At 37.9% G+C, this 26,522-nt stretch overlaps 3 protein-coding genes across 3 annotated transcripts in view; 2 read left to right on the plus strand and 1 right to left on the minus strand.

The window, feature by feature from the left end:
* LOC110969188 (CD151 antigen-like) overlaps positions 1 to 10,675 on the minus strand; it is a 50,486-nt gene extending 39,811 nt beyond the window's left edge. The window contains exon 1 of the mRNA XM_022219235.2: positions 10,532 to 10,675. The gene's annotated coding sequence lies outside the window, so the exon portion shown is untranslated. The remainder of the gene's footprint in view (positions 1 to 10,531) is intronic.
* An 11,292-nt stretch (positions 10,676 to 21,967) lies between these two features.
* LOC127532966 (uncharacterized) lies at positions 21,968 to 23,203 on the plus strand. Its single transcript, XM_051944901.1, has 2 exons — positions 21,968 to 22,066; positions 22,604 to 23,203. The coding sequence occupies exons 1-2, from the start codon at positions 21,968 to 21,970 to the stop codon at positions 23,201 to 23,203; spliced, it is 699 nt and encodes a 232-aa protein (XP_051800861.1).
* Positions 23,204 to 23,587: 384 nt separating this feature from the next.
* LOC127532409 (TOG array regulator of axonemal microtubules protein 1-like) lies at positions 23,588 to 25,702 on the plus strand. Its single transcript, XM_051944039.1, has 5 exons — positions 23,588 to 23,950; positions 24,212 to 24,317; positions 24,454 to 24,695; positions 24,808 to 24,966; positions 25,086 to 25,702. The coding sequence occupies exons 1-5, from the start codon at positions 23,631 to 23,633 to the stop codon at positions 25,228 to 25,230; spliced, it is 972 nt and encodes a 323-aa protein (XP_051799999.1). The 5' UTR covers positions 23,588 to 23,630; the 3' UTR covers positions 25,231 to 25,702.
* The last annotated feature ends 820 nt before the right edge of the window (positions 25,703 to 26,522 follow it).

A 26,522-nucleotide genomic window follows, 5' to 3' on the forward strand; every position in this document is an offset into this window, starting at 1 on the left:
GAAGTCCACTTTGGCTCAAACAACGACGAATGGTGCGATCTGACACTGATGTACCTTGGCCTTGGAGTTCACCTTTAATTTCTTTGGAGGTTGCTCTGGGCTCTTTGGATACAATTCCAACGATCCGTCTCTTCAATTTGTCATCAATTTTCCTCTTGCGGCCACGTCCAGGGAGGTTGGCTACTGTCCCGTGGGTCTTGAACTTCTGAATAATATGAGCCACTGTTGTCACAGGAACTTCAAGCTGTTTAGAGATGGTCTTATAGCCTTTACCTTTAAGATGTTTGTCTATCATTTTTTTTCGGATGTCCTGGGACAATTCTCTCCTTCGCTTTCTGTTGTCCATGTTCAGTGTGGTACACACCTTTTCACCAAACAGCAGGGTGACTACTTGTCTCCCTTTAAATAGGCAGACTGACTGATTATGAGTTTGGAAACACCTGTGATGTCAATTAAATGACACACCTGAGTTAATCATGTCACTCTGGTCAAATAGTTTTCAATCTTTTATAGAGGTACCATCATTTTTGTCCAGGCCTGTTTCATTAGTTTGTTTTTTTAAATAATTATGTTAATCAACAATTCAAAAGTAATGGCTGTTTTTGATTATTTAATTTTCAATAAATTTTTATTTATTGTTACTTTTGTGAGTTTCAAGTGATTTCAGTGAGAATTGTGGGTTTTTCCTTCTTTAACTGAGGGGTACCAACAATTTTGTCCACGTGTGTATAAAAGACAACAAAGACGTCTTCTGGTTGCTCTGTTCATCCGACCAATGATCCGTTTAATTTATCGTCCTACACGACACTAAAAGTTCATCTTTGCGAACCTGAAACCAGGTAACATTTGGCACTGCTGCTTTAAAAAGTGATTATTTTTGTTTTTATAGTTTCTAGCTGATAAACGGTCGTTTTTATAAAGTAAAATGCTTTCCAGATTGAGAGGTTCAATCAATGAAATTAAACATTTAAAAGACTTCATCTATAATTTATCAGTGACAACAATGAAGTCTTCTGTTGGTTTTATTGGTCTGACCACCAGAACACACATTTATTCAATTTATTGTCATTGTTGACACAAAAAGTTCACATCTGAGAAGCCAAAACCAAACAATATTTAGCTTATTGTTGCTTAAACGGGCTTAAAAAAACGACCATTTTTACAATTTACAGCTAATGAATAGTTTTTTTTTGGGGGGGGGGGGGGGGGTTTCTGTAAGATAAAATGTTTACTAAACCCGCTGGCAGATGTTGGGGTTCCGAAGCTAAAACAGTCTATAAAGTAAAAAATAATATCAAAAGACGACAATAATGAGGTGTTCTGGTGGCTTTATTAATCCGCCCAACAGTCCAAAACCCACATTTATTCCATTTATTGTCATAAGACACAAAAAGCTCATATTTGAGGAGCTAAACCGAGACGATATTTGGCTTTGTTGCTTAAAATACAAGGATTATGTCTGTTTTTACAGTTTGTGGCTCATAAAATGGCAGATTTTTGGTAGATTTCTTGAATCTATATAACAGTTTCCAAACCCAACATTGTTTTTTTGGGGGTTCATTATTAATCAGCCAACGATAGTAATGAGGTCTTCTGTTGGCTTTATTAGTCTGACCAACAGTCCAAAACCTAAATCCTTCCAATGACTGTCACATATGACACAAAACCTCATGTTCGATAACCTAAATCAAGACATTATTTGTCATTTTTGCTGAGAAAGTAACAGAAAGAATCCGGTTAACTTGCTGGTGATGATCTGGTCACTGCAGCACTAAAGCCTGTTCACTGCAGAGGACGTAAACGTAGAAGCAGAGCAGCTTTTTAAATAATGAGCTGCTGCAGGGCTAGCGGAGCTGTGGGGGATGAGCAGCGTGGGCAGAATCACAGCTGAGTTATTACACGTGCACGCCCAGAGATCCATGACTAAGCACCGAGTAGGAGCTGGAAATTAAAGCCGCCCTGCTCCTCTTCTGGAGGCTCAAAGTCTTCAGTGCAGCCACAAAACGAACAAAAAGCAGAGAGAGTTTAACTAAGGAATGAAGCAAACAGCGGCCGACACAGAGCTAACATCTGGAACCACACTGTGCTCTGTAAACATCACAAATAAGTTTAAATTTAAACCCTCAATAAGGAGAAAGAACTGAAAAGAAAACACTGAAAATTAAACTTTTAATGCTTTTGCTTCATTAAAACAAGAATCTATGCGTTCCTGCTGAAGCATCTGTAATTCCTGAGGATGAAAAAGAATATTTAATACGGTTTTATAATCAATTTGAGTTCAAATTAATGACTTCTCTCCATTTTTCACCAATAAATCGACAACACTTTCTTAGTTTCTTCTTCTTCTAGCTTCTTTTAGCCGTTTGCAAATGATTGCTTTTGTTTTGTTACAAAACAATTAAAGGTAAAAGCTTAATTGTGCGTTCTTTTTGGTCAACTGTGACATATCAAAGGTCTGTTTTAAATCTTAATGGAAACATAGCTGAAAAATACATCAAATGAGCAACCATTTAGCACATTTTTAATCACTCTGTGCTCTGTAAACATGCTTTTCATCGCAAAATTGTAAATAATTAGAATTTTAAATCTTTAAAAAAGAAAAACACTTGAAAAGAAAACACTGAGAATTTAATTTTCAAGGTTTTTACTTCATCAAAATAAGAATTTGTACATTCCTGCTGAAAAAAATGTAATTCTTGAGCATGAAAAAGACTATTTAATAAGCTTTTTCACTAAATTTGAGTTCAGATTAACGACTTCTTTCATTGTTTTTGTCATGAAACATGTTCAACAGCAGCTGACATGAGAGAATTTTTACAAATTTACAGATCCCACAGGATTAATGCCCATTTTTCTCTCATAAATAAACCACATTCTATTAGTTTAGTCTTGTTCTAGCGGTTTGCGTGTTCCATGTTGTGTTTTTGTGACATATCATGAGAGTTAGATGGAAACACAGAGAAAAAATCCATCAAATCAGGGACCATTCAGCATCAAAACCAGTGTTCTTTGATGTTAAAAAAAGAGCCAACTTCTTCCTTGTATATATCCTGAAGGCAAATAATACGTAGTTTAAAGGAAAAATCCGTCTGTATTTGGTCTTGAAACTCGAGTGACCAAAATGCCAGAAAGCATCCCTCTTTCTGCAGCAAACATCAGAAAATCAGAGCAAATCGAGTGAAGAATGTAAACTATGATGAATCTTTTTACTCTTATGTCATGTTCTCTTTCTAAAACAATAACCTGGAGGCTTTTCTAACCTGTACAGCAGCGTTTCTGCTTATGTTTCTTGCCTCGTGAGTTATTTTTAGCCTCCTTGCTCTCCCAGATAAAAGTCATGGTCAAACGGACAGACAAAGACTTCATGAAAAGTGAACTGTCCCGTCAGACACGCCTCGCTAAAACGAAGGATTTCCTCCTCCACAGCTTTCGGGTTTAGCTGGCAGTCATGTCTGGACTCGTCCTCCTCCTTCCTCCCACCCCTCCAAGGCCGCCGTAGATTCAGATATAAACGTGGAGTCGGTCGGTCTGCAGCCGGCCATCTGTTACCGCCAGCCCTTTGAGCGAGCGGCCGCTAATTAAATTCAAACAAGAGCTAAATGGAGGTCTGCTGAGTCCAGAATCACTTCAAATGTGTGCAGAGCTTCTCCTTTAAAGAACACCTGACCCACATCTTCGGCTGTTTGGGATCTTTTAGGAAGCAGACGTCTGACAGAGTCGTTGTAAATCCAGTCTGGAAAATACTACAGCGCTTTGGAAAACACTCATTTTACCTTTTTTTTCCCCTCACATTTCAGAAACCATAGCTAGTTGTCAACTATTAAACCAATCACCAAATATTGAGAATTTAGAGCTTTATGTTGTTATATTAAGGGAAAAATGTCTACATTCTGTGATTTGAACTTCTTAACTGTAAATATGTTCTGATTTCTTTCCTCCTTTAGGATAGTAAACTACAAATCTTCCAGGTGCACGCACAGATTTGAAGACTTTTCACCATTTTTTGGGATATTTTGGAGGACAGAGTTAGTTTTCAACTATTAAACTAATCATGAAGTATTTTTTGAACATTCAAACAGCTGATTAAATGTAAATTCTGTGATTCCAGCTTCTAAAATGTGAATATTTTCTGGTTTTGTTGCTCTTCTATGACAATAAACTGAATATATTTGCGTTGGAGACACCAGATTTGTCATTTTGGGCTTTGGGAAACACCACTTTTTGTGACATTTTAGAAACCAGAACCAGTTCTCAACTGTTAAACTCATCACTAAGTATTTTATTAATGGAAGAAGAGTTGATGAAATGGAAATTCTGTGACTCCAGCTTCTAAAATGTGAATATTTTCTGGTTTTGTTGCTCTTTGATGACAACAAACTGAATATATTTGCATTGGAGACACAACATTTGTCATCTTAACCGTTGGGAATCACTGATTCTGACATTTTTCACCATGTTTTTTGAAATTTTAAAGAAAACAGTTTGTTGTCAACTAACAAATCCACTGACAACCATTTTTTTTTAAAGGAAAAAAAATCTAAATTCTCTCAATGCAGCTTGCTACATGTCACTATTTTCTGGTTTCTTTGCTCCTTTAAGACAGTAAACTGACAGAAGATTCGTCATTTTTGGCTTTGGGAAACAATGATTTTGACATTTTTCACCTTTTTTTCTGACTTTTTAAAGACCACAGCTAGTTCTCAACTATGAAACTAAACACTAAGTGCTTTTTGAACATTCAAACAGTTGATTAAATGTAAATTCTGTGATTCCAGCTTCTTAAATGTGAATATTTTCTGGTTTCTTTGCTCCTTTAAGACAGCAAACTGATGACCTTTTAGTTGCAGATAGAAGATTAGTAATCTTAGGTTATCGGAAACAAGGATTTTGACTTTTTTCAACATTTTTATTGACATTTTAGAGAATATAGTTAGTTAACTACAAAAGTAATTACTTATTTATTGGAAAAAAATGTTTATTCAACGTAAACTGTGATCTCAGCTTCTTAAAAGTGAATATTTTCTGGGGTTTTTTTTTTGTGACAGTAAACTGAATATCTGTGGGTTGCAGACACAAGATTTGTCATTTTTGACGTTGAAAAACACTGATTTTGGCATTTTTCACCATTTTTTCTAACAAACACAGATAGATTTTAACTATTAAACAAACAACTGACTACTTATTTAATGTTAAAAAATGTCATTAAACATAAATTCTGTGATTCTGTGAATATTTTCTGCTTTCTTTGCTCCTCTATGACAGTGAACTGAATTTATTTGGGTTGTAGACAGAACATAAAGAACTCCTGGCCTATATCTTCGGGTTTTTTGGGATCAAATATGCAGCAGACGTCTGACAGAGTCCAGAAAGCTGACAGCAGATTACAGCAGGGAAACACCTGAAACTGGTCCAGGCACGTTTTTATCAGCTGCACAAGAAAACGGATTTATTTCAGCTTTAAAAGATGTTTTTGGTGAGCGAATGTGGATTATAAAAGCAAAAATAACACAGTTTATTGTCAGAAATTCTCCAAAAGGAATGATTTTGATGTGCAGTCGTCGTATTATTTCACTTAAATGAATAAAATGTGAACTACTGTCCAATTTAACGCCTTCATTTCTGCACTTTTTCAACTAACAACAATCATTTTCGATGCAAAACATTGACGCAGCTTCAAAATTTCAGTTCAAAAATGTGAAATTTAATTCAAAGTCAGTTAACAGGACACGTTTTTTTTAACTTTTGCATGCTGCCTGGTTTAAATGAATGATTTTTGATGATTAAAATGAATAAAAACGGTAAATTTAACTGCCTATAATATCATATAATTAATCAAAAACTATGAAGAGCTGCTAAAATCAGTAAATCGATAAGTTGAGCCATAAAAAACTGATCAGCAATCACTTTAATTTAATAAGTGACTAATCATTAGTAGTCATTGTTTTTACAGATTAGAATCTGAAATTATGTAGTTTTGGTTCTTATTTAATGGAATTGTTGGTTTTTTTCAGCTATAAACACAAATTTAATTTAATACAAATTTTGAAGCTAAAATCTTTGATTTTTTTCACCATCTTCTAATATTTAGCAAATAAAACACAATAAAGTCATCTGTAATGAAAAAAATATTTAGTTGCAATCATATTTTGGATCTTCTGAATATCATCAAACATCATTTAAATCAGATTTTATTCTCAGATCCACTGTTGTCATTTGATGGTCAATACCAGAAGTTGATGAAGTTGACTTTAGAAACCACAAATAGACACAATTCTCAATATTTTATTCAGATTTGACCTTATAATACATGTCCTGATGGATTATTCGATTGCCAAAAGATAATATTAATTTCTGTGCTGAATTCTTGAAGGACAGACGTGTTAAAAATGAAAGAACGGTTAATTAGCTAAATATCCTAAAGTCTGAATAAAACTCAGACTAATTAACATTTTCCTGTTTTTCTTCTATTTTTTCCTTGAAGGTTAACGTTTTATTTTTAATAAATGGCTTCATTTTTGGCTCATCTCTGCCAGACACGTGGAAAAATGACTCATTCAGTTTGTCTGAACATGAAATGCAGTTCTGAATAGTCATCTGACTCAGGTTTGGAATTTAAAAATGTTTTTTAGAATTTATCAGCAACAGTAATGAGGTCTTCTGTTGACTTTATTCGTCCGACCAACAGCTCAAAACCCAACTTTATTCACTTTGTTGTCATATATGACACAAAAAGTTCTGATTTGAGAAGCTAAACATGGAGAATATTTGCTATTGCTGCTTAAAATAAAAGGATAATTTCTGTTTTTACAGTTTTGGGGCTAATATATGGCGTTTTTTGGGGGCAATTTTTAAAAGATACGATGGTTTCCAAACTTACTGGTGGGTGTTTGGGTACAAAGAGTAAATCAGATAGTTGTGATTTATATTTTATCAGCCTTCTGTTGGTTTTATTTGTCCGACCATCAGTCCAAAACACAAATTTATTCCATTCTTTGTCCTACATGACACTAATGCTCATATTTGGGGAGCTAAACCAAGACAATACTTGGCATTTTTGCATAAAACACAAGGATTATTTCTGTTTTTACAGGTTCTGGTGAATTAAATGGTATGTTTTGCACAGATTTTTAACACACATATAAAAGTTTTCAAACCCAGCATTGGTTTTTGGGGTTCAGAGGGTTATTAATTAGCCTACAAAGGAAAAATACTCAAAAGACGCCAATAATGAGGTCTTCTGTTGACTTTATTTGTCCAACCAACAGTCCAAAACCCAGATTTATTCAATCTGTTGTCATATATGACAGAAAAAGCTCACATTTGAGAAGCTAAAACCAAGACAATATTTGTCTTTGTTGCTTACAAACGACTATCATTTCAGTTTTTAAAGCTTCCAGCTAATAAACAGTCGTTTTTTGGTGTTTTTATAAAGCAAAATGTTCTACAAACCCACTCTCAGAGGCTAAATCAGTTCATCGATAAGATTAAAAATTTAAAGGATATCATTTATAATTTAACACAATGAAGTCTTCTGTTGGCTTTATTTGTCTGACCAACAGTCCAAAACCCACATTTATTCAATTTATTGTCATTTTTGACAGAAAAAGTTCATATTTCAGAAGCTGAAACCAAACAACATTTGGCAGTGTTGCTTCAAATGCGTAACATACAAATTTTTTTCTTTTTTTTTTTTTTACAGTTTCAAGAGTAATTAGAGGTCGTTTTTTTTAGGGACGTTTTAAAATCTATAACGGTTTCTAAACCCAGCATTGGTTTTTGGGGTCCAGAGGTTTAATTAATTAGTCTATAAATGAAAAATAAAATCATCAAAAGACGACAACAATGAGGTCTTCTGCTGGCTTTACTCATCCAACCAAGACTCCAAAACCCAAATTCCTTCAATTTACTGTCAGATATGACATAAAAAGCTCATATTTGAGAAGCTAAACCTGGACAATATTTGGCATTGCTGCTAACAGACGACTATTAATGGAGTTTTTACAGTTTCTGGGCTCAAACATGTCGGTTTTTCGGTGACGTTTCCAAACTTACTGGTGGGTTTTGGGGTCTAGACAGTAAATCAGTCGGTTGCTGTTTATATTTTATCAGCGACAACAGTGAAGTCATCTGTTGGCTTTGTCAGTCGTGGATAAATGACTAATCCAGTTCGTCTGAACTCGAGCTGCAGTTCTGAATAATAACCTGACTCACGTTTCAGGTAAATCACACCTGTGGACTCAGACAGGTAACTGACTGAAGCTCCAGACACAGAAAGAAGCAGTAAATTATAAAAAAATCTGCCTCCTCTAATAGGTGTTAATTAGCTGTCATACTACAGGGATCGATCAGATGTTAGGTTATATTCTGCTTTCTTAGAGCTGCTGATGAGTCACATTTATTATATTTACCTTCATGTTTAATCAAACAGGTGATGAAACAGGAAACAGACACAATAAAAATGATTCAGTGCTGGAATGTTTCTCTCTCTCTGAGCTGCTTCTAGCATTAAAAAACATCAATATTAGTATTAAAATCACTGATTTAGACGGAATTAAATGCTTTAAGAAGAGCTGCGGATTGAAATTTTATTCTTAAGTAGTTTTTTTTTTCAATTTGGTTTTACATAAGCAAGAATAATTCATATTTTTATGGTTTTTATTACTCTGTAACTTCAATCGTGTGTTAAAGCTCTAAAAAAACACCAAAAAACTATGTTGGGTTGAGTGGCTTGGTTGTTTTGTTTGATTAAAGAAATAAATTACAGCAGCAGGCAGCCCAGTCACACTAGCAACACATTTTATAGTTTTATTTAAAGCTGCTATTGATAAATAAGTTATTATTAGTCTATAATAATGACAGAATGTTCAGTGTTTTAATTAGAAGGGTTGGTCTGATTATTATCAGTTATTTATTGAAGGTACTTAGGTTTTCTTAGACTTTATGGATGAATTTTTTCACCTGCATCTCTTCTCCTGCACTAATTAAAGAGTCAAATTAATGAAATGTTTATACAAGATTACAGCAGTAAATCTGCATAAAGTAGCCCAATTATTACAAGGCATTTTGACAATCAGTTGGCATCATTTTGAAAGAAAAAAGTGCTAATTCTCTTTCTGCAGCTTCTTAAATCTGAATATTTTCTGGTTTCTTTGCTCATTCATGACAGTGAATTAAATATATTTGAGTTGTGGACAAAATATTTGACATCTGATTGTTATTTTTCACCATTTTCTGACACTTTTAAGAGCATCCTTAGTTGTCAGCTATCGAATTCATAGTTTACTACTTTGAAATTCACCTTGAGTATGTTTTTTTATTCATAAGGAATGAAACCTCCATTCTGTACTTGAAGCTTCTTAAAAGTGAATATTTTCAGGTTTCTTTGGATTTCTGTGACAGTAAACTCAATATCTTTGGGTCACAGACACTGGATTTGTAATCTCAGGCTGTCAGAAACAATGATTTTGACATTTTTCACCATTTTTTCATTTTAGAGGACATAGTCAGCTCTCAAATATTAAACTAATCACCGAGTATTTTTTTAATGGAAAAGTTTATTAAACCTAAATATTGTGATTTCAGCATCTTAAACATAAATATTTTCTGGTTTATTTGGTTTTCTGTGACAGTAAACGGAACATCTTTGGATCGCAGACACAAGATTGGTCATTTCTGGCTTTGGGAAACACCGATTTTCACATTCTCTCCATTTTTTCTGACATTTTATAGATCATAGTTAGTTGTCACCTATTTTTAAAGTGAAATAGAGTTTATTAAACGTAAATTATCTGATTCCAGTTTCCAAAATGTGAATATTTTCTGGTTTATTTGGTTTTCTGTGACCGTAAACCGAATATCTTTGGTTTGCAGACCGGTCATTTTCGGCTTTGGGACACACTGATTTTCACATTTTTCACCATTCTCTGACCTTTACAACGGAAAATAATCAATTTTACACTACTTTTAGAGCAGAATAAGCTGAAAAGGGTGCAGTTCTCAGTTAGATAATGTTAGTTAAGAGTTAATGTTAGATTAGAGTTAGTTAAAATTAACATAAAGCTTCTGTTAGATTCACTGTTTACAGAGAAAAGTTAAGCTAGCGAACATTTCTATTACAAACCACAACTAATCTGTAAAACCACTGGAAAATAACGTCTTTTAGAGGATTTACCAAACAGCTTTGATTCTTAACAAACACTTAAGATCCTAAAAAGCCTCCATTAGCCGGAAAAAAGGTGATAATGTGGGATTTTAACAGACTACACCCTCCTTTTTATGGCTTCTGCTGTGATTTTAAACTCCATCGCATCTCTTTTTAAGCTAACGCTAACCTGAGAAGCTGCTAAAACTCAGACAAAACGGTTAAATATACGGAAACGACGGACTTTTACCTCCGACAGTAACCTGCTAAGAACCTGTGAGGGGGCTAAACGTCCAGAAGAAGCCGTGAAACGTGTCGTCTGCTCGTTTAAAACACGGTAAAACCTCCGGTGTGTCTGCGGCTACACGGCGGTTAAAGCTAACATCTTACCTGTCGGTTCTTCTGTCCACAGAAAGCGGTGAAAAAAGCGGAGAAAAGTCCTAAAAGTATCCGTTTTCCGTCCTCTCCTTCCTGGAACAGGCCTGATCTGAGGCTGGGTGAAGCTGGAGGGTAGGACTCAGACGCTGGGCTCCTCCCCGGACCACCTGCCTGGTTCTGGGTTTCTGTGCCCCGGAGCTACGCCTTTCTACGGCGTCCTGTAGACAGAACTCAGGGTTTAGAACCACCAATAGCAGCTTCAGGCAGGATTCAGGGAATAATTGGAGTTATTTACTAAAACACAACAAAATGTTTGGGCAGAAACACAACTAAGGCCAGAATTACTCACTCTTTTTATGTACTTATTTGACCAGTAACTCCTTCATGGCTGGAAATGACACAAATTAAAGGCTAAAACACTATATTAGAGACTGAAATGATCGATAAAATGTACAATAATATATATGATCTATGTTTATGAAAAATCCCATGTTTAAAATTACTCATTATGAATGATTTTTTGTTTATTTTTTCTGCTAATTCCACAATTATATAATAATAATAATTATTATTATTATTATATTACTAATAACAAAATAACAATAATGATTATTGCTATTATTCTTTATTATTATTATTATTATTATTATTATTATGAAAAATCTAAAGAAAATGATCTTTACATAATTATTATTATTATTATGTAATAATTACCATTATTGCATATAATGATAACTATTATTCCATGATAATATTTACTTTATTAATTACTTATTATATTATTTTATATATTATTATAATATTTACTTTATTATTCATTTACTATGATGTAATAATAATAACAATAATATTAATAATAATTATAATAATTATTATTTTATCCTCATTATTATTATTATTATTATTATTATTATTATGTGAAATGTAGAGAAAATAATCAAACTATATAAATAAGCAAAATTTATTGGTGAACATAACAGCACGTATCCATAAAATAATTACTTGTTTTTAGCCGTTTTAAAAACAGGAAAGTGGTGCAATTTTCTTGTCACACATTTACATAATAATAATAATAATAATAAAAGTACTGTTTCTAGAGAAAATAAGCAAACAAAATGAACTGGCACAATTTATTATTTTTTTTGGACTATTTTATTTTCAGTTTTACAATATTTACAAACATATCACCATACGAACAGTATCTTGATATAACACAAGGTAAGGTAAGGCATGAAGGGTAAACTTCCTTACCTTAAAAAAAGCCCCCCACCCCCCACCCCCCACCCAAGAGAACTAAATAAGTAAATAAAAAAAATACTAATACTAATAATAATAATAATAAAAATACAGTCAGTGTACAACGTAATACAAACAACTATATTAAATACTTGGAGTAAGAGATGTACCAATATGGTCTAAATATGGCTGCCAAATTTTCAAAAACGTGTTGTATTGATTTCTGAGACGATATGTGATTTTTTCCAAGGGGATGCAACTATTCATCTCAAAAGACCACCTGTCAATAGAAGTAGGGGAATCAGATTTCCATGACACTGCAATACACTTCCTGGCCACACACAGAGCAACCTGCATAAACTTGAGTTGTGCACTGTTTAGAGAAGCATCAATACAGGTAAAATTCCCCAATAAACACAGTTCTGGGTCCAGTGGGACATTAACTCCTGTGATCCTGGTTAAAGTAGAACAGATATCATGCCAGAAAGGCCTCACTTTGTTACAGTGCCAGGTACAATGTAGAAAGGAACCAACTTCAGTATCACATCTGAAGCACATCTCTGACAGGTCAGATTTGAATGAATGTAACTTTTCCGGGGTAAGGTATAATTGATGTTGAATATTATAGTTGATCAGTCTATACCGGGCATTGATAGTAGTTGACAAGCCTCTCTGACATAAATCTGCCCAAAGCTGTTCATCAATTGTGACACCAAGATCCGACTCCCATTTCATTCTAGACTTATGCAAACCTGGTTTTGGGCATTCATTCATCAACAGGCGATACATTTTAGAAATGAATTTATATGTGTTCCCCTCACAGAGAAATCTCTCAATATCATTCATGACAGGCAAAGTCAGTTCAGGACCGAGATTAGCTCTCAGAAAGGATCTTATCTGGAGATAACAGAAAAAGGTCAGATTGGACAAGTTATATTTCCTCTTCAGGTGTTCAAATGACATGAAAAGTCCTTTGTCAAAACAGTCCTCCAAGTGTTGGATTCCTTTATGATGCCATATATCCAGAATCTTATTGTCAATAGTCATGGTTATAAGTTCATTTTGTTTTAAAGGTGTTTTAGGTGACAATCCAACCTTCAATCCAAGACTTTTGTGAACCTCACACCAAATTTTAATCTGATGCCTCAATATAGGATTATCTGTCCTCTTGTTTATAGTTCCAGAATTATGTTTATAAATGAAGTCACTGTGGACCTTTTCTTTCAGGGGATGCAGCCCAATATGTGTCCAAGAGGGAGCGTCACTGCCCTCAAAAAAGGATGAAACAAACCTCATTTGAGCTGCCAAGTAGTCATTTTTAAAACTGGGTAATCGAAGTCCCCCTGAACCATAGTCCCACGTTAACTTTGTCATGGATATCCGGGGTGCTTTACAGTTCCAGATGAATTGTCTAACATATCTATTAAGAGTTTTAAAAAAGGATTGTGGAAGTGGAATAGGCAGGGATTGAAACAAATATTGCAATCTTGGTTGTACATTCATTTTAATACAATTAACTCTGCCAATCAAAGTGAGAGGCAAACCCATCCACCTATGTAAATCATCTTCAATCTTCCTGAGCAGTGGGAGGTAATTCAATTTATACAGGTTTTTAAGGTTATTGTCTACAGTTATCCCAAGGTATTTTATACCATCAATAGGCCATCTAAATACACTCCTGTGCTGAAGGTTGGAGTGGTCGAAATTTGTCAGTGAAATAATTTCACTTTTTTCCAAATTCACCTTATAACCTGAAATACTCCCATAGGTATTTAATATAGTTTGTAATTTGGAAAGAGAGTTACCGGTGTTTTAAGTATAAAATAATGTCATCTGCTAGGAGATTAATTTTATGAACTGTCTGACCCACCTGAAAGCCCTTCACATCTGGATCTTGTCTAATTGCCTCAGCTAAGGGCTCAATCGCCAAGACAAAAAGTGCAGGAGACAAAGGGCATCCCTGTCGACTCGATCTACTTAAAGGGAATGTGGATGAAATGTGTCCATTGGTGCTGATTCTTGCCTGCAGTTTATGGTAGAGAGTTTGAACCCAATTAATAAATAGTGGGCCAAACCCAAACTTGGCCAACACTTTAAATAAATATGGCCATTCCAACCTATCAAAGGCTTTTTCAGCGTCTAAAGCCACAGCTATGCTGGGCTCTGTTTCAGATTTTGTTAAGTGAATAATACTAAAGAGTCTACATAGGTTATTAGTTGAGGAGCGTTTTGAAATAAAGCCACTCTGGTCTGAATTTATTAGTTGTGGCAGGTATTGTCCAACTCTGTTAGCCAGGGCCTTGGAAATCAATTTATAATCTGTATTTTATTTACAGAAAAAAATGTGAAAAATATTTTTGTTTGTTTTTTAAAACAATGGTGTAAATATCAGAAAGTATCTGTAAAATAAATACACGTTTAATCTGATTTAAAAACAGTAAAATGATGCAATTTTCTCATCACACATTTTATTTTTATGCTATTTTTATGATCAATATCATGTCCAAAATTATTCATTTTTAATGATTTATTATTACTATGATTATTATTATTATGTTTATCTATATATTTTGTCCTGTTTATGTTTGTGTCTGAATGGTTTAATCTGCAGGACAGTGTATTTATTTCCTGTACCTGCAGTGACACGTGTTGACCATTAGATGGCAGTATTTTCCTTCTGGCTTCGCTCCAGACGTCTTTCCCAGAAGCATTACCGTAATCTGGAAGGGAAATGGGACTGAAAAAGCTCTAGGTGTGCACACTTAGAACACATTCCTGCAGCTTTAACATGCAGTAACGTCAAATAAAGACCAGAGAGCCAAAGAACATTATTTAGCGTGGAAGTTTAGGGTTGGATGAGGCAGAAAAGGGAAATTTTGATCAAGGCATGCAAATAAAGTAAGAAGAGAAGGTCACAATAGGCAATTAAATAAAAATAAAAGAGGAAAGTCAACCCACAATTGAACAGAAACACCAGATTCATCAGATTGTCAAGTGGGGCCGAGTTATTTGAGATTCCAGGAGCAACCACCACCTAAATAAAAGCTTTAAGCAAACCAATGAAAAGTTAAAATGAGAAACTATATAAGTTAACCACATGATTATGCTTATGCTTGATGCAAGAATGATTTTAATAGGCTGATATATATTCTGGAAATGATGATTGCTATAGAAGAGAATTATTTAAAATAAGTTATTTGATCATGCTAAGAAAAATGATTTAAAGAAGTGATTCAGTGTAACTAAATGAGTTTTGACTTGAAGTAATCTGTGCTGTTCTGAGCTGTGTGCAGGGCAAAAAGCAGAAGTCACCATGACACTGCAGAAAGGAGGACATTGAGGAAGTTCTGTGGCCAAATATGGTCTTGGCAACATGTCTCAAGCAATGTGTGTGTGTGTTAACTAAGGAAGGTGGATGCTGTGTATTTGCTGTAAAACCATGACTTCTGTATTACTGATGTATGTGATAACAAGTTGATTGCATGAGTTAGACGGTGTCAGGGGCGTACCTAGCCAGAGATGTGTGTATTAGAGGATGACACTATAAAAGAGAGAGTCAGAGACACTGAATTCGGAGTTCTCCCCCGGAGGGGAGAGATGCTGCTCGCCGGAGCTGCAAAAGATGCTGCTCGCCGGAGCTGCCGGGGAGCATGGCCAGAGTTCTGAAGAATCTTCACCGAACCCTTTTGCCCAAGAGACGTGAAGACAACGCAGGACTTAGGCTCCAGAGTTCGCTGAGAACATCGTTGGAGGCAAAGTCTTTTTCTGACTTTGTTCAACAAGCGAGGACCACACTCTGCTGAAAGGAGAGTCCTGAGAGGTATACAGTTGTCCAAAGAGATGAAGAGAGGCAAGCACCCATGGCATCCAGAGAGGCACAGGAGGCAGCAGCAGAGGGCTGCTCCACTCCAGGGGCTGGAGGACCCAGTGACCCACCGCAGCCTGATGAGACGGGGGCTTTCCACCACCACCATCCGACTGAGAAGACAGCTGAGATGCCCGCACTTGTGTTCCAGCTGCTACTAAAGATAACTGCCAGACCAACGATTGGCTATCGGGACCTCTCCACTCCCCCTGCCTATGAAGAACACTCTCTGCCCACAAAGAAGACTTCGTACCGAGTCTGCTGGTCCACGGAGGAATTCAACCAGATGCAGGTCAAGACCGGACGTGGCAGCTAAGGCCTGGCTGTCCGCTCTCTCTCCTAAATTTACTAATTAGAGAAGATTCTTAGGTACGCTCAGCTTAGTTTAATTTAGTTAAGTTAGAAATAATCAGAAATAATTAAATTGTTTAATCATGAATTAATGCTGTGCCCCTGCTAATAATTGCTTAATAAAACGCTATATTGCATTTAAAGAGAAGTCTAATGAAATGATTATGATTCACCTATTCTGCATAGTGGTAAAAAGTTAAGTTGATTGTGTGCATTAAATCTAATGGTTCTTAAAGGTTACTTTAATCCAACTAGTTATTTAAACATTACCCCTGAGGTTAGTTTTCCAAACCTCTAAAACGAACCTAGGAATATCAACAAGTGCCACAGTTTTAAGAGGAAAGCTGTCGTTAACAAACGTGGTCAATAAATCAATTCTACTACTTAGGAGGGCTGCTTAGTGAGAGAGTATTTATTGGAGTAAGAGGGGTAAGACGTTTGGAAGAAGACAGTTAGGACCTAGGCGAGTATTCCTCGACACCAGCTTAATTATTCTGCTGAAACCTGTTAGGTGGAATACTAATAGGCAGATAGAATCTAACCCTTTAAACGGAGAGCTGGTCCTGATTTAACCTGAGGCAAGGGTTAAAGAAGGCTATACTGACCGACAAGATGCAACGTCTATCTCTGCAGAAGCATCCATCAAACCTGCAGTGAACACCATAATATGTCCATAATTTTCCCTACACATGCTACCTGTGAGCTGCATTCAAGCAGCAGAAATCTGTTTCCTGCCTCCTCCAGAGCTGCAGGGATAAAAGCTGCTGCTGCTCTCTGAGCCGCCTGGAGCGTCGCTCTGCAGCGTTTGGAGGAAAAAACATGACCTCAGCCTCACAAATCCAGCTCGTCTTTCCAGGTTTGTGTTGTAGCTGCACTTTGGTGTCAGTAGTAAACCATCTGAGGCGGTAGATGGGAGAGTTTAAAGAGTGTTTTGATAGTCTATAATTCCTACTTTTCAAAATCCTCACCCGGAGCCAACATAACACTGGTGATATCCATATGGCATCATCATTTCACAGCTACTAAGAGCTAAAGAGGACAACTGTTTTCACAGAGTAATATACACCAATCAGCCATAACATTATGACCACCTGTCTAATATGGCGTTGGTCTCCTTTATGCTGCTAAATGTCCTCTGACCCAGAGGGGCATGGACACAAGACCTCTGGAGATGTCCTGTATCACTGGGATGGTGGCAGTGAATTCTGTGGGTCCTGTGGATTGTAAAGTGGGACCTACCTAGATCAGGTTTATCCTGGAATATCCCACACATGCTCAATAAGATCATGATGGAGGGAGTGTGGATCCCTGGTGAACACCTTAACTCTGTTGTGTTCCTGTGCCACTCCTGAGCAGTTTCTGTGGTGTGTTGGGGTATGTTGTCCTGCTGAGGGTGGAAACTGGCATCAAGGGCTGCTGTTGCCATGGAGGTTGTGGGGTTGCTTGACCTGCAGTTTTTAGATGAGTGGTACATGTCAAACATCCACATAAATGCCAGGACTCAAGCTTTCCCAGCAGAACGTTGCATTAGAACAAGATGATTAAGGTCATTCACTTCACCTGTCAGTGGTCACAATGTTGTGGCAGATCAGTGTAAATCACGATTAATAAACTGACATTCAACTGTAGAACTGGTAGAGCGCCACTTTAACATCAGTGGCTGCAGATAATAACACTCCAACACTATTTCTCTGAACTTCAGATGTTATGTTTGGAATGGGAACAAAATGCTCCTTTTTCTGTTTTGTTTGGTTAAAAATGCCTCCCTGATGATCCTTAAATTCAGTACTCAGCAGCACTGTTCACATTCACTCTTCCACCACCAGATGGGAGTATGAATCCACACTGAGTAGAGTGTCTGTATAACCAGAGTAGCAACAACTGGGGATTTGACACCATTTTGTTTCCATTCACTCAATATGGGACGCGCAGCGCGAGGTGCACATTCACGAAAACTATGGATTGTTTACTGATTTCAAGACATGTTTTGGACAAAATTATTTACTGGCTTGTTTTGTCTGGATGTCCAAGGTTGGATTATGACCGTTTTTTGTGGAATATTTTCATCTGTGACAAGTTTTGAGCCTTCAAAGGTGAGTTGTGCTGTTTACGTTATTTGCTGTTTGTTGGACAAATGTGTTTATATTACCCGCTGTGGTAATCACATCTGAAAGTGGTTTATACCGGCGGATTGATGAGAATCTAAGCTTTCCATGGGTGGATAATGTTTCTATCATCGAGTTTTCAGCTTCGGTCAATTTAGTAAAATACGTTTTCCCGTCCGCCTGTACGGTGCTGCAGCTGTAAGCATATGGCTAACAGCATCCTCATGCTAACGGCGGCTAACAGCCCAGAAACAGGTGAACAACACGGAGCCTGTTCGGGTCATATGAGGCTGATAAGTGACTGCAGGTTGGACGGAAAACAGAAAATAGGAAACAGAAAACGGTCAGCTGTTTGTAGAATTGGAAATCATGTGAATGAACAGGGAGGCTGTTGTCGAAGCTCAGATGGGCCGCTGAAGTTTAACGGGTTACCCCGTTAAACTTCAGCGGCCCGTATTTGATGCATCTCCATGCATGAAAATGGTCAAAGTCAAAATAACCACAACTGCCTGAAATCACATAAAACTTTTCTATCTGTCATTCACCCATACATCATAACATGAAAGTACATACATGGGACTAACCTGGCACAAAATCATGATGAAGTCGGTTTCCATCCCACTCTCCGGACTTTATTTTCCCACAGTTTCATTCTTTCACTATTACTGGGAAATCTAAACATGTGTAATTCCTTCTCCGATCGATTTGTGCACCCAAAGGCACAACAGCCCGTCATTTTCCAGGTATTTATGAAGCCAGAAAGACCAAGAATTACTCTCTGCGTTGTAAACAACGTTAACAGGCATAACCGGCGTTCATGAATTGGAAACAAAATGGCTCCTATAGATCACGTGACCAAAATTTTTTGGACCCATCATGTCGCCACATGCATAACTTCAAGCTCTAATATAATTTATATGAGAGCGTTATATTAAGAATTCAGTAGAATACAAGCCTACAACAATAGTGTATGTGACTTTGGTACAAGTGTTCACTCATGAACTTGACAAACTTAGTGTGGCCACAGATCAAATGCACGATAACTGCACATATAGTAGAACATTTTTCTTGTTACACAAACTAATCCTCCACATCCAATCACACCACGTCCTCCTGCTGTGACACACGATGACAATAAAGAGAGAAAGCTTCAGACAGAAGCTGTGATGATGTTAGGAGATAAATCTATCAGCAGTGATTTAAAATCTGTCTACACCAGTAAAAAAAAGTCTTCTGAGTCTGTCACACTACAAAGAAGCCTGTTATTAACCACTCAGCCAAATCTGAAAAAAAAGCCAAGTATATAAAGTTAGGTTTCAAAATCTTTAAAAAAAAAAGAAGTAAATTAGTGTTCTCTGCTCTGAAACTAAAAGCTCTCCATGACATTTTCACACCATGCTTAAATGAACTGTACTAACCAGTGGACATGAGTTACACAAACCAAACACGTTAGATGGGAAATCACAAATGTGAACCACAGACGCAGAGCATTTTTGACACTTTGTGACAGCTACCTTATAATAATAATAATAATAATAATAATAAACTTTATTTGTATAGCACCTTTAAAAACTGAGGTTTACAAATAGTGCTTTGACACAGACAGGAACATGAAGGCATCACAGCACAAGAGAGACAGCAAAGAACAAGATCCTTTAAAAGACAGAACATTTAAGACATACACAAAACACAAAATGAAATTGAGAGAGTCCATGTCATTGGAACCCAGACAATACAAGAACCCTGCTACATAAAAGAGACCATGAGGACCAGAGTAAAAGCTAAAAACAACAAACCTGAAAAAATACATACTAAAAATAATAGAACAGAGATTATTGACACTTTGTGACAGCTACCTTGTAAAACAAACTGAGCACACATGACACTCACCACACCGTTCACTAAACCCCTGCACACCATGGTTTTGCACATCCTTTAACCCTCTGAGGCCCACAGTTGGAAAACTGCAACATTTTTTAAGGCTGTCTAGCTGTACCTCTTTCTTCCTGAATGTAGACAAACACTACATATCCCAGCACCCCACACTCTGAACTGCAAAACCACAACATTAATACATTAAGATGTACCACATTCCAAGTTCAAACTACATGTCTTCCACTGACCCCCCAGCTCTCTCTTTTCTCTTTCTTTCTTTTCTTATTGGCTGTCTTACATGGATAACCCTTAGTGGTCTACAAGACTGAGGTGGAATGAGTCTGTGAAAACTAGCAGTTTTCCTGTAATATGAATCATAATTTTGCCATAATACAGTCCGAGATATGTGGATTTTAGAGGTCTTTTATTTTGAAATGGCACATCAGATTGACCCCTAATTGAGTGGGGGTCTTCCTGGAGTGATTTGGTGGAATGAGTCTGTGGAAACTAGCAGTTTTCCTGTAATATGAATCATAATTTTGCAATAATATACTATAGATATGAAGATTTTAGAGGTCTTTTATTTTGAAATGACACATCAGATTGACCCCTAATTGAGTGGGGGTCTTCCTGGACTGGTCTACTTCAAGAGTGAGGTGGAATGAGTCTGTGGAAACTGGCAGATTTCCCGCAGTTCCATATTACCGTAATGTGAAGTATGCACAGGCTCCCCTAAATACGAGCGCTTGCTCACTTCACGCCTTTCTCGGCGGTGCTGGATTGCTTCACACCAGTACCGCCTGGATGATGTATTTTTGTGATGAAGGCAAATTTGATTATTGGTAAATAATGACATTATTACTTTTATTTGGTATTTTTACATGTTAGAACCAAAATGATGTGACATTTTAATTTTGAGACTAGTGGAAGACAGACAGGACTTCAGCTTCTCTGAAGGATTTGGAGAGAGCTGTAGGAGAAAGAAGGGCCAGTTCATACGTCAGGTGGCAGATGAAGATCCACAGAAGGACTTTTCAGCCCATCAGGTCATACATGAACAAATGGAGACAGATCTTACATTATATGAGATGTAACATTTTAAATTGTACTTCAACATAATTTACCCCCAACATGTTTTCTGCAAAAGCTCAACTAACTCCAAGTTGAGACAAGAAAACATTTTTTTTTCCCTTTGGAAAGCCATATTCCTCATATAAAATGAGTACACCAGTGTTTCAGCATTTGACATGAACCCAAACCCATCCACTGTGTGCTTTCTGTACAGTAAATATGACAGTTAAAAGTTTAAAAAATAACTGCTGCTTTGTTTACATTTAAACGAAGTAGTGCTCAGACTGCTGTCAGAATGTGATTACCTTGATTTCATTGCATTGAAAATCCGCCACCATTCATCCAATCTGATTCAAACTCCCCACTGCACTTCCTCAGGACCCCTGCAATACCCCTACCAAGTTTGAGCATGATCTGAAGTACCGTTGTCAAGATATGCAATGGTTTCTATGCAGAATGAACACCCCTAAAAATAGTTCAGAATGAGACATTCTAGAATTCATGCTGCATATAAGTGTCAGTGTGCAGACAGTTGGGGACAGTGTCTTACGGATTTCAGGAGGACAACAGGACTACTTGAAATTAGCAGGACATCGAGATAAAACTCATCAACCTTTCATCAAAATCCAAAGAAGCCAACATTTTTGAGGTAAGTGACTTCACTGCTCTGCTTGATGAAGCAAACACCAGAGGAAACATTCAGAAGGAAGTTTTAAAGTCTATTTTTCTACAACTCTGTCCAATTTGTAATGAAATCCGTGAGTCAGAACAGGTTGTAACACTCAGTGCTGTTGTTTTATGATAATTGGTTCAATATTTAGCAAATATGATAGAAAAGTGAGATCACAACAGTGTGGTAGATGACCAATGGTTTAACAAGACATCCATAGATTGTGGCTCTCTTTTGTGTCTGTTTCACCTTCAGTCTTCTGTGAGAAGATAAAAATGAACATTCAAAGTTCATCCACATCATCTTCCTCCGAGGGGAGTACCACAAGGCAGCGTTTCAGAGACCCAACAGACTACACGTTGGTGAAAGAACTGGTAGGTGGAAGCTATGGAACAGTGCTGGAATGTGTTGAAAACAACACTGAAGAGCACGTGGCTACAAAGGAGCCCGAATGGTGCCGAATGGGAAATGTATTATAATTTATGTGACATTATAGATAAAATCCTGTAGAATAACAATGGCACATCTTACATTTATACAAAGCAAAATAAATAGCTTTCTATCAGTTTTTGTTTCAGGTTCTGCGTCTAACATATAGTTATAGATTGAACCATGAAAGCATGCAGCTCGCCACTATGACGGAGAGCATGAAACAGTAAATGAGCATTGAATAAACCCAACAGCAATAGAAATGTGAAGTTCATATTGAATTAATTCAGGGATTCTTACATCCTCTAATAAGCATTTCAACTGTGTTGTGTTGGAACGAGTGTGACAGTGTAACATTTGCCCTTAAAGCTGAGAATTCAGCTTGTTGAACAAGCTCAAGTCAAACCAGTAGCAAAATCCCGTCATAATATTTAACCTCAATTAAGTTCACACTTGAAATTAATCTTTTTTTTAAATCACAGAGTACAGCGTGTCCTGGAGTCAATAGCCAGTCCAGAATTGTGGACTTGGATGAGGCTAAGAAGGAGGCTTTCCTCCTTCAAACACAGAGGCTGCGTGCTGCAGAGTTAGCACGAACCAACTCTGTGCTGCGGAGGCTGGGACTCTGCAGCCAACAGGACCCCCTCCCTTCACCTCCACCCCCAGATGCTCTCAGATGCAGGCCTGCATCACCGCTCCAACGAAGGAGGATGAGACCCGCTTCATCAGTCAGTCTTCCTAATTTGATGAAGGAGGACACAGAGGAGATGAAGAGATGTCAGAGGAGTCCAGACACCCTGTACGGGGAGGGGTACCAGCTGAATCCAGGCAGAGACCACATCTCCAGCCCATCAGCTTCTGTGAGCTCTGAGGACTCCCTCAGCATGGTGGATGCTCACACTCCCCGTGAGCTGAAGAACATCCCGCTCATCTACACCCCATCCCCTCCCCCACCACCATCAGCTCCTCTACCCAAAACAAGAGCAAACCGTCTCTCTGTGATGACGACGAAGCTCAGGGGACCAGGTCAGTTCATCATTAGACAAACTGAAAGTCACAACGACACAGCTGAAGACATTTAAGGCTACAACTGAGTCTCAAACGACCTAAATGTGTTTTCTAACCAGATTTTAGTCCATATTGTTGATGGATTATTTTAGGACAAGTAGAAATACCAGTTGAAAAACCTTATTACACCTTGATTAATACCTTCAAATTCTTGCTTTAACTACAATTACTGATGTATATGTACTTACAGTACAGAAACTGAAAGCCTTCACTGTGCAAGACAGACACTTTTACAGTTTTGATACCAGTGATTACATATTGCTTGTCACTAAAATGTCAGTTGACTTAGTGACAAACATACATTTCTTTTTCTTTTAGTTTGTACCGTTTTATTCTTTGTCCATTCTCAGATGTAAACAAACAAAATGCGTAATTGGCTTAATTTAAACAGATAAAGAAGTAGCTGGTGGACGCAGACTCCTGACGACGGCTCAACATCATATGGAGGCGGTCGCAGAAAAAGTCAAGAAACTACAGGGTAACTCTGCTGCCCTGTTGCCACGACCACCAGCACCAGCTACAAGGAAACCTGTAGTAGCACCTCTCACTCCAGCTCCTCCTCCAAAACCCTCCCTACCAAAGAAGAGAGCAACTCATGGGAGGTCTGTGCGGCCTGCAAAGACAGTCAGCAGGGACCAGAGGACAGATGTTACCTGCAGCTTCCAGACAGCAGAAAGTCAGAATCAGGACGATCTGCAGCCGCTCTCTGACCCTGCAGAGAGTCTGTCTCTGTGCTTCAAACAGCTCAACTCAGATGACTGGTAAGATTCTAACTGCAGACAGCAGACACATTTCTGCCTGCAGTGACAGCAACTTTTACTTTAACCGTGTTAAGGTGTGTCGGCTACAACAAAACGGTTTATTGTCAAAGAGCTCTGATCTGAGTTTGGTTCTTTAATTGGTCCAGTGACTTGACAAACTGCCAGCAGCTACTTTACACAGCTCAGTAATGGACACTGAACGTGCTGGAGCTTCAAAGTGTCGGACACATGAGTAACTGTTTGTTTTTTTTTCCAACACAGGATGACGAAGGTTAAAGGGCTGCGATGCATCCCAGCTCTGGCGCAACACCACCCAGACACACTAATGCCGAAACTGCATGAAGTCTGTCTGGTTGTGATAGAAGAGGTACTGAAAACATTTTCCACTCTGTCTCTTTTCCTGCTGCTCGTCTTTGTCCACATGTGTCTGTAAGAGTCCACGGCACATCAGTCCATTGTGTTACAAGTATGATTACTGACTGCTGTTCATTCTTGGTCTCTAGGTTAAAAACCTACGCCCCTCAGTGGCTTGTGCAGCCATGGACACCATCCGCTGTCTTTATGTCCACCTACAGAAGGGCATGGACACTGAGGCAAATTGGACAGGTCAGGCTCTGCTGCTGAAAATCTCACAGGCGTGTGGAAATGCCTTTCTCCAGCAGCAGGCCAGTGAGGCCTTGGAGGCTCTGGTGCAGAATTGCAGCCCTGGTCGAGTGCTGCCTGTTCTGCTGAATACAGGGCAGAGGTAAGAGCACAGTGGAGGATGATGGTTTATGAACAAGTGTAGTAGCACCAGCAATCAAAAGAAGTCAAATCGTCATCACATAGTGAATTTGGTTGTGTTTGTCCTTCGTCAGCCACCTGAGCCCTGCAGTAAGAGCCAGCACTGCTCGTCTGCTCCACCTGCTGGCTGACAGACTGGGAGCGACTAAAGTCCTGACAGCAAGGCAGAGCTTCACCCAGCGCTTCCTCACTGCTGTCAGTAAGATGTCTCTGGATGCTGCTGCTGAAGTCAGGTCAGTTATCACTGTAGCTCACTGAGGTCAGACTTGCTGCTTTCTGGTTTGTGTCTCCTCTTTGTTCAGTCTTGTGTTTACTCACTAAAGTGTTAAATAAGAAACATGCATCTGTACAGGCCTCATGGACGTGCCATCCTTCAGAAACTGGCCCTCCACAGGGACTTCATGAAGCTGTGGCAGAAAAATGTGGCGGAAAAAGATCGCCACTCACTGGAGAAGGTCCTGAGGAATGTGGTGAAGAATATCAAAATCCATATATGAATCCAGGGTGTTGTTCACCACACAGGACAACAAGAAAAGCCTCATTCTTGCTGTCAGTCATCATGACCTCAGTATCCTTCGCTGGGTTGATTGTTCTCTTGTGTTTTGATCTCATGAGTTTGTTTTCTATCTACTATCATATTCTCTCTATCTATTATCCCCCTTTCCCCTCACCCCAACCGGTCGAGGCAGATGGCCGCCTTGTCTGAGCCTGGTTCTGCCGGAGGGTTCTTCCTGAAAAAGGGAGTTTTACCTCCCCACTGTCGCCAAGTGCTTGCTCAGACAGGGAATCCAAAGGAAACTGGATTTGTTGGATTTCTCTCTATAATTTTGTCTTTACTTTTCTAAGTGAAGTCTCTTGAGATCACACATTTGAACTGGTGAATAAAATTGATTGAAAATGAACTGAAAGGTTCACCCCAAAAGTGTCTGGATTCTGGTCACATGGTTGATGCTCACATCTGCCCTGAGTCAGTCGTGGCTTCTCAGTTGCTGTGCAGAGCAGAGAATCTTTGGGTTTCTTTTTTCACAATTTCCATCGTTATTTTTGGTGAATTTTTAAATTTGACATTTTAACCCCTTCAGCTTCAGTGTACCGCCGGCAGTACACCTACTAATTTGCATAGGAATTCAAGAATGTCCGACGGCTGCAAACGCGATTATACAAACACTATACGCCGATGGAAAGCTTAGATTCTCATGAATCCGCCGGTATAAACCACTTTCAGATGTGATTACCACAGCGGGTGAGAAAAACACATTTGTCCGACAAAAACAAATATTCATCCATCCGTTCTCTATACACGGCTTCAAAGCACACAGCGCGACTCACATTTCCGGGTTTATTATTACACACAAAAAAAAAGATTCCACAAAAAACGGCCATAATCCAACCTTTTACATCCAGATGACACAAGCCAGTAAACTATTTTGTCCAAAACATGTCCTGAAGTCGGTATAAAATCCCCGAATCGGTCGTTTTCAAGGAATGCACCTCCCGATGCGTGTCCAATATTCCCTGTATTTTTCGGAATTTTTTTTATTTAAAAATAGAATATTAGCGATTTTTTGTACTGAAAACGGCTGGAATTGACTGAAGCTTAAAGGGTTAAAGAAAGTGACTACAATGAAATCTGACAATTTTAAGCTTATTTTCAACATGTTTTCTCTATGTAACCACACAAAACTGATGGTATTTATTACAAACAGTCGGAAAGTTGAAAGTGTAAGTAAAATTTAATTCTAGAGCACGTTTCACAGCTACAAAATCACAAGGTGCTTTACGATAAAAA

Source organism: Acanthochromis polyacanthus, chromosome 2 (genome assembly GCF_021347895.1).
Source record: "Acanthochromis polyacanthus isolate Apoly-LR-REF ecotype Palm Island chromosome 2, KAUST_Apoly_ChrSc, whole genome shotgun sequence".
Classification (NCBI taxonomy): domain Eukaryota; kingdom Metazoa; phylum Chordata; class Actinopteri; family Pomacentridae; genus Acanthochromis; species Acanthochromis polyacanthus.

Bases quoted from the DNA above. Each gene is read 5' to 3' on its own strand.
- LOC127532966 (XM_051944901.1), top strand. From the start codon at position 21,968: ATGAACATTCAAAGTTCATCCACATCATCTTCCTCCGAGGGGAGTACC. The intron at 22,067-22,603 runs GTAGGTGGAAGC...TTTAAATCACAG, and splicing joins ACACGTTGGTGAAAGAACTG to AGTACAGCGTGTCCTGGAGT.
- LOC127532409 (XM_051944039.1), top strand. From the start codon at position 23,631: ATGGAGGCGGTCGCAGAAAAAGTCAAGAAACTACAGGGTAACTCTGCT. The intron at 24,696-24,807 runs GTAAGAGCACAG...GTCCTTCGTCAG, and splicing joins CTGCTGAATACAGGGCAGAG to CCACCTGAGCCCTGCAGTAA. The intron at 24,967-25,085 runs GTCAGTTATCAC...GCATCTGTACAG, and splicing joins GATGCTGCTGCTGAAGTCAG to GCCTCATGGACGTGCCATCC.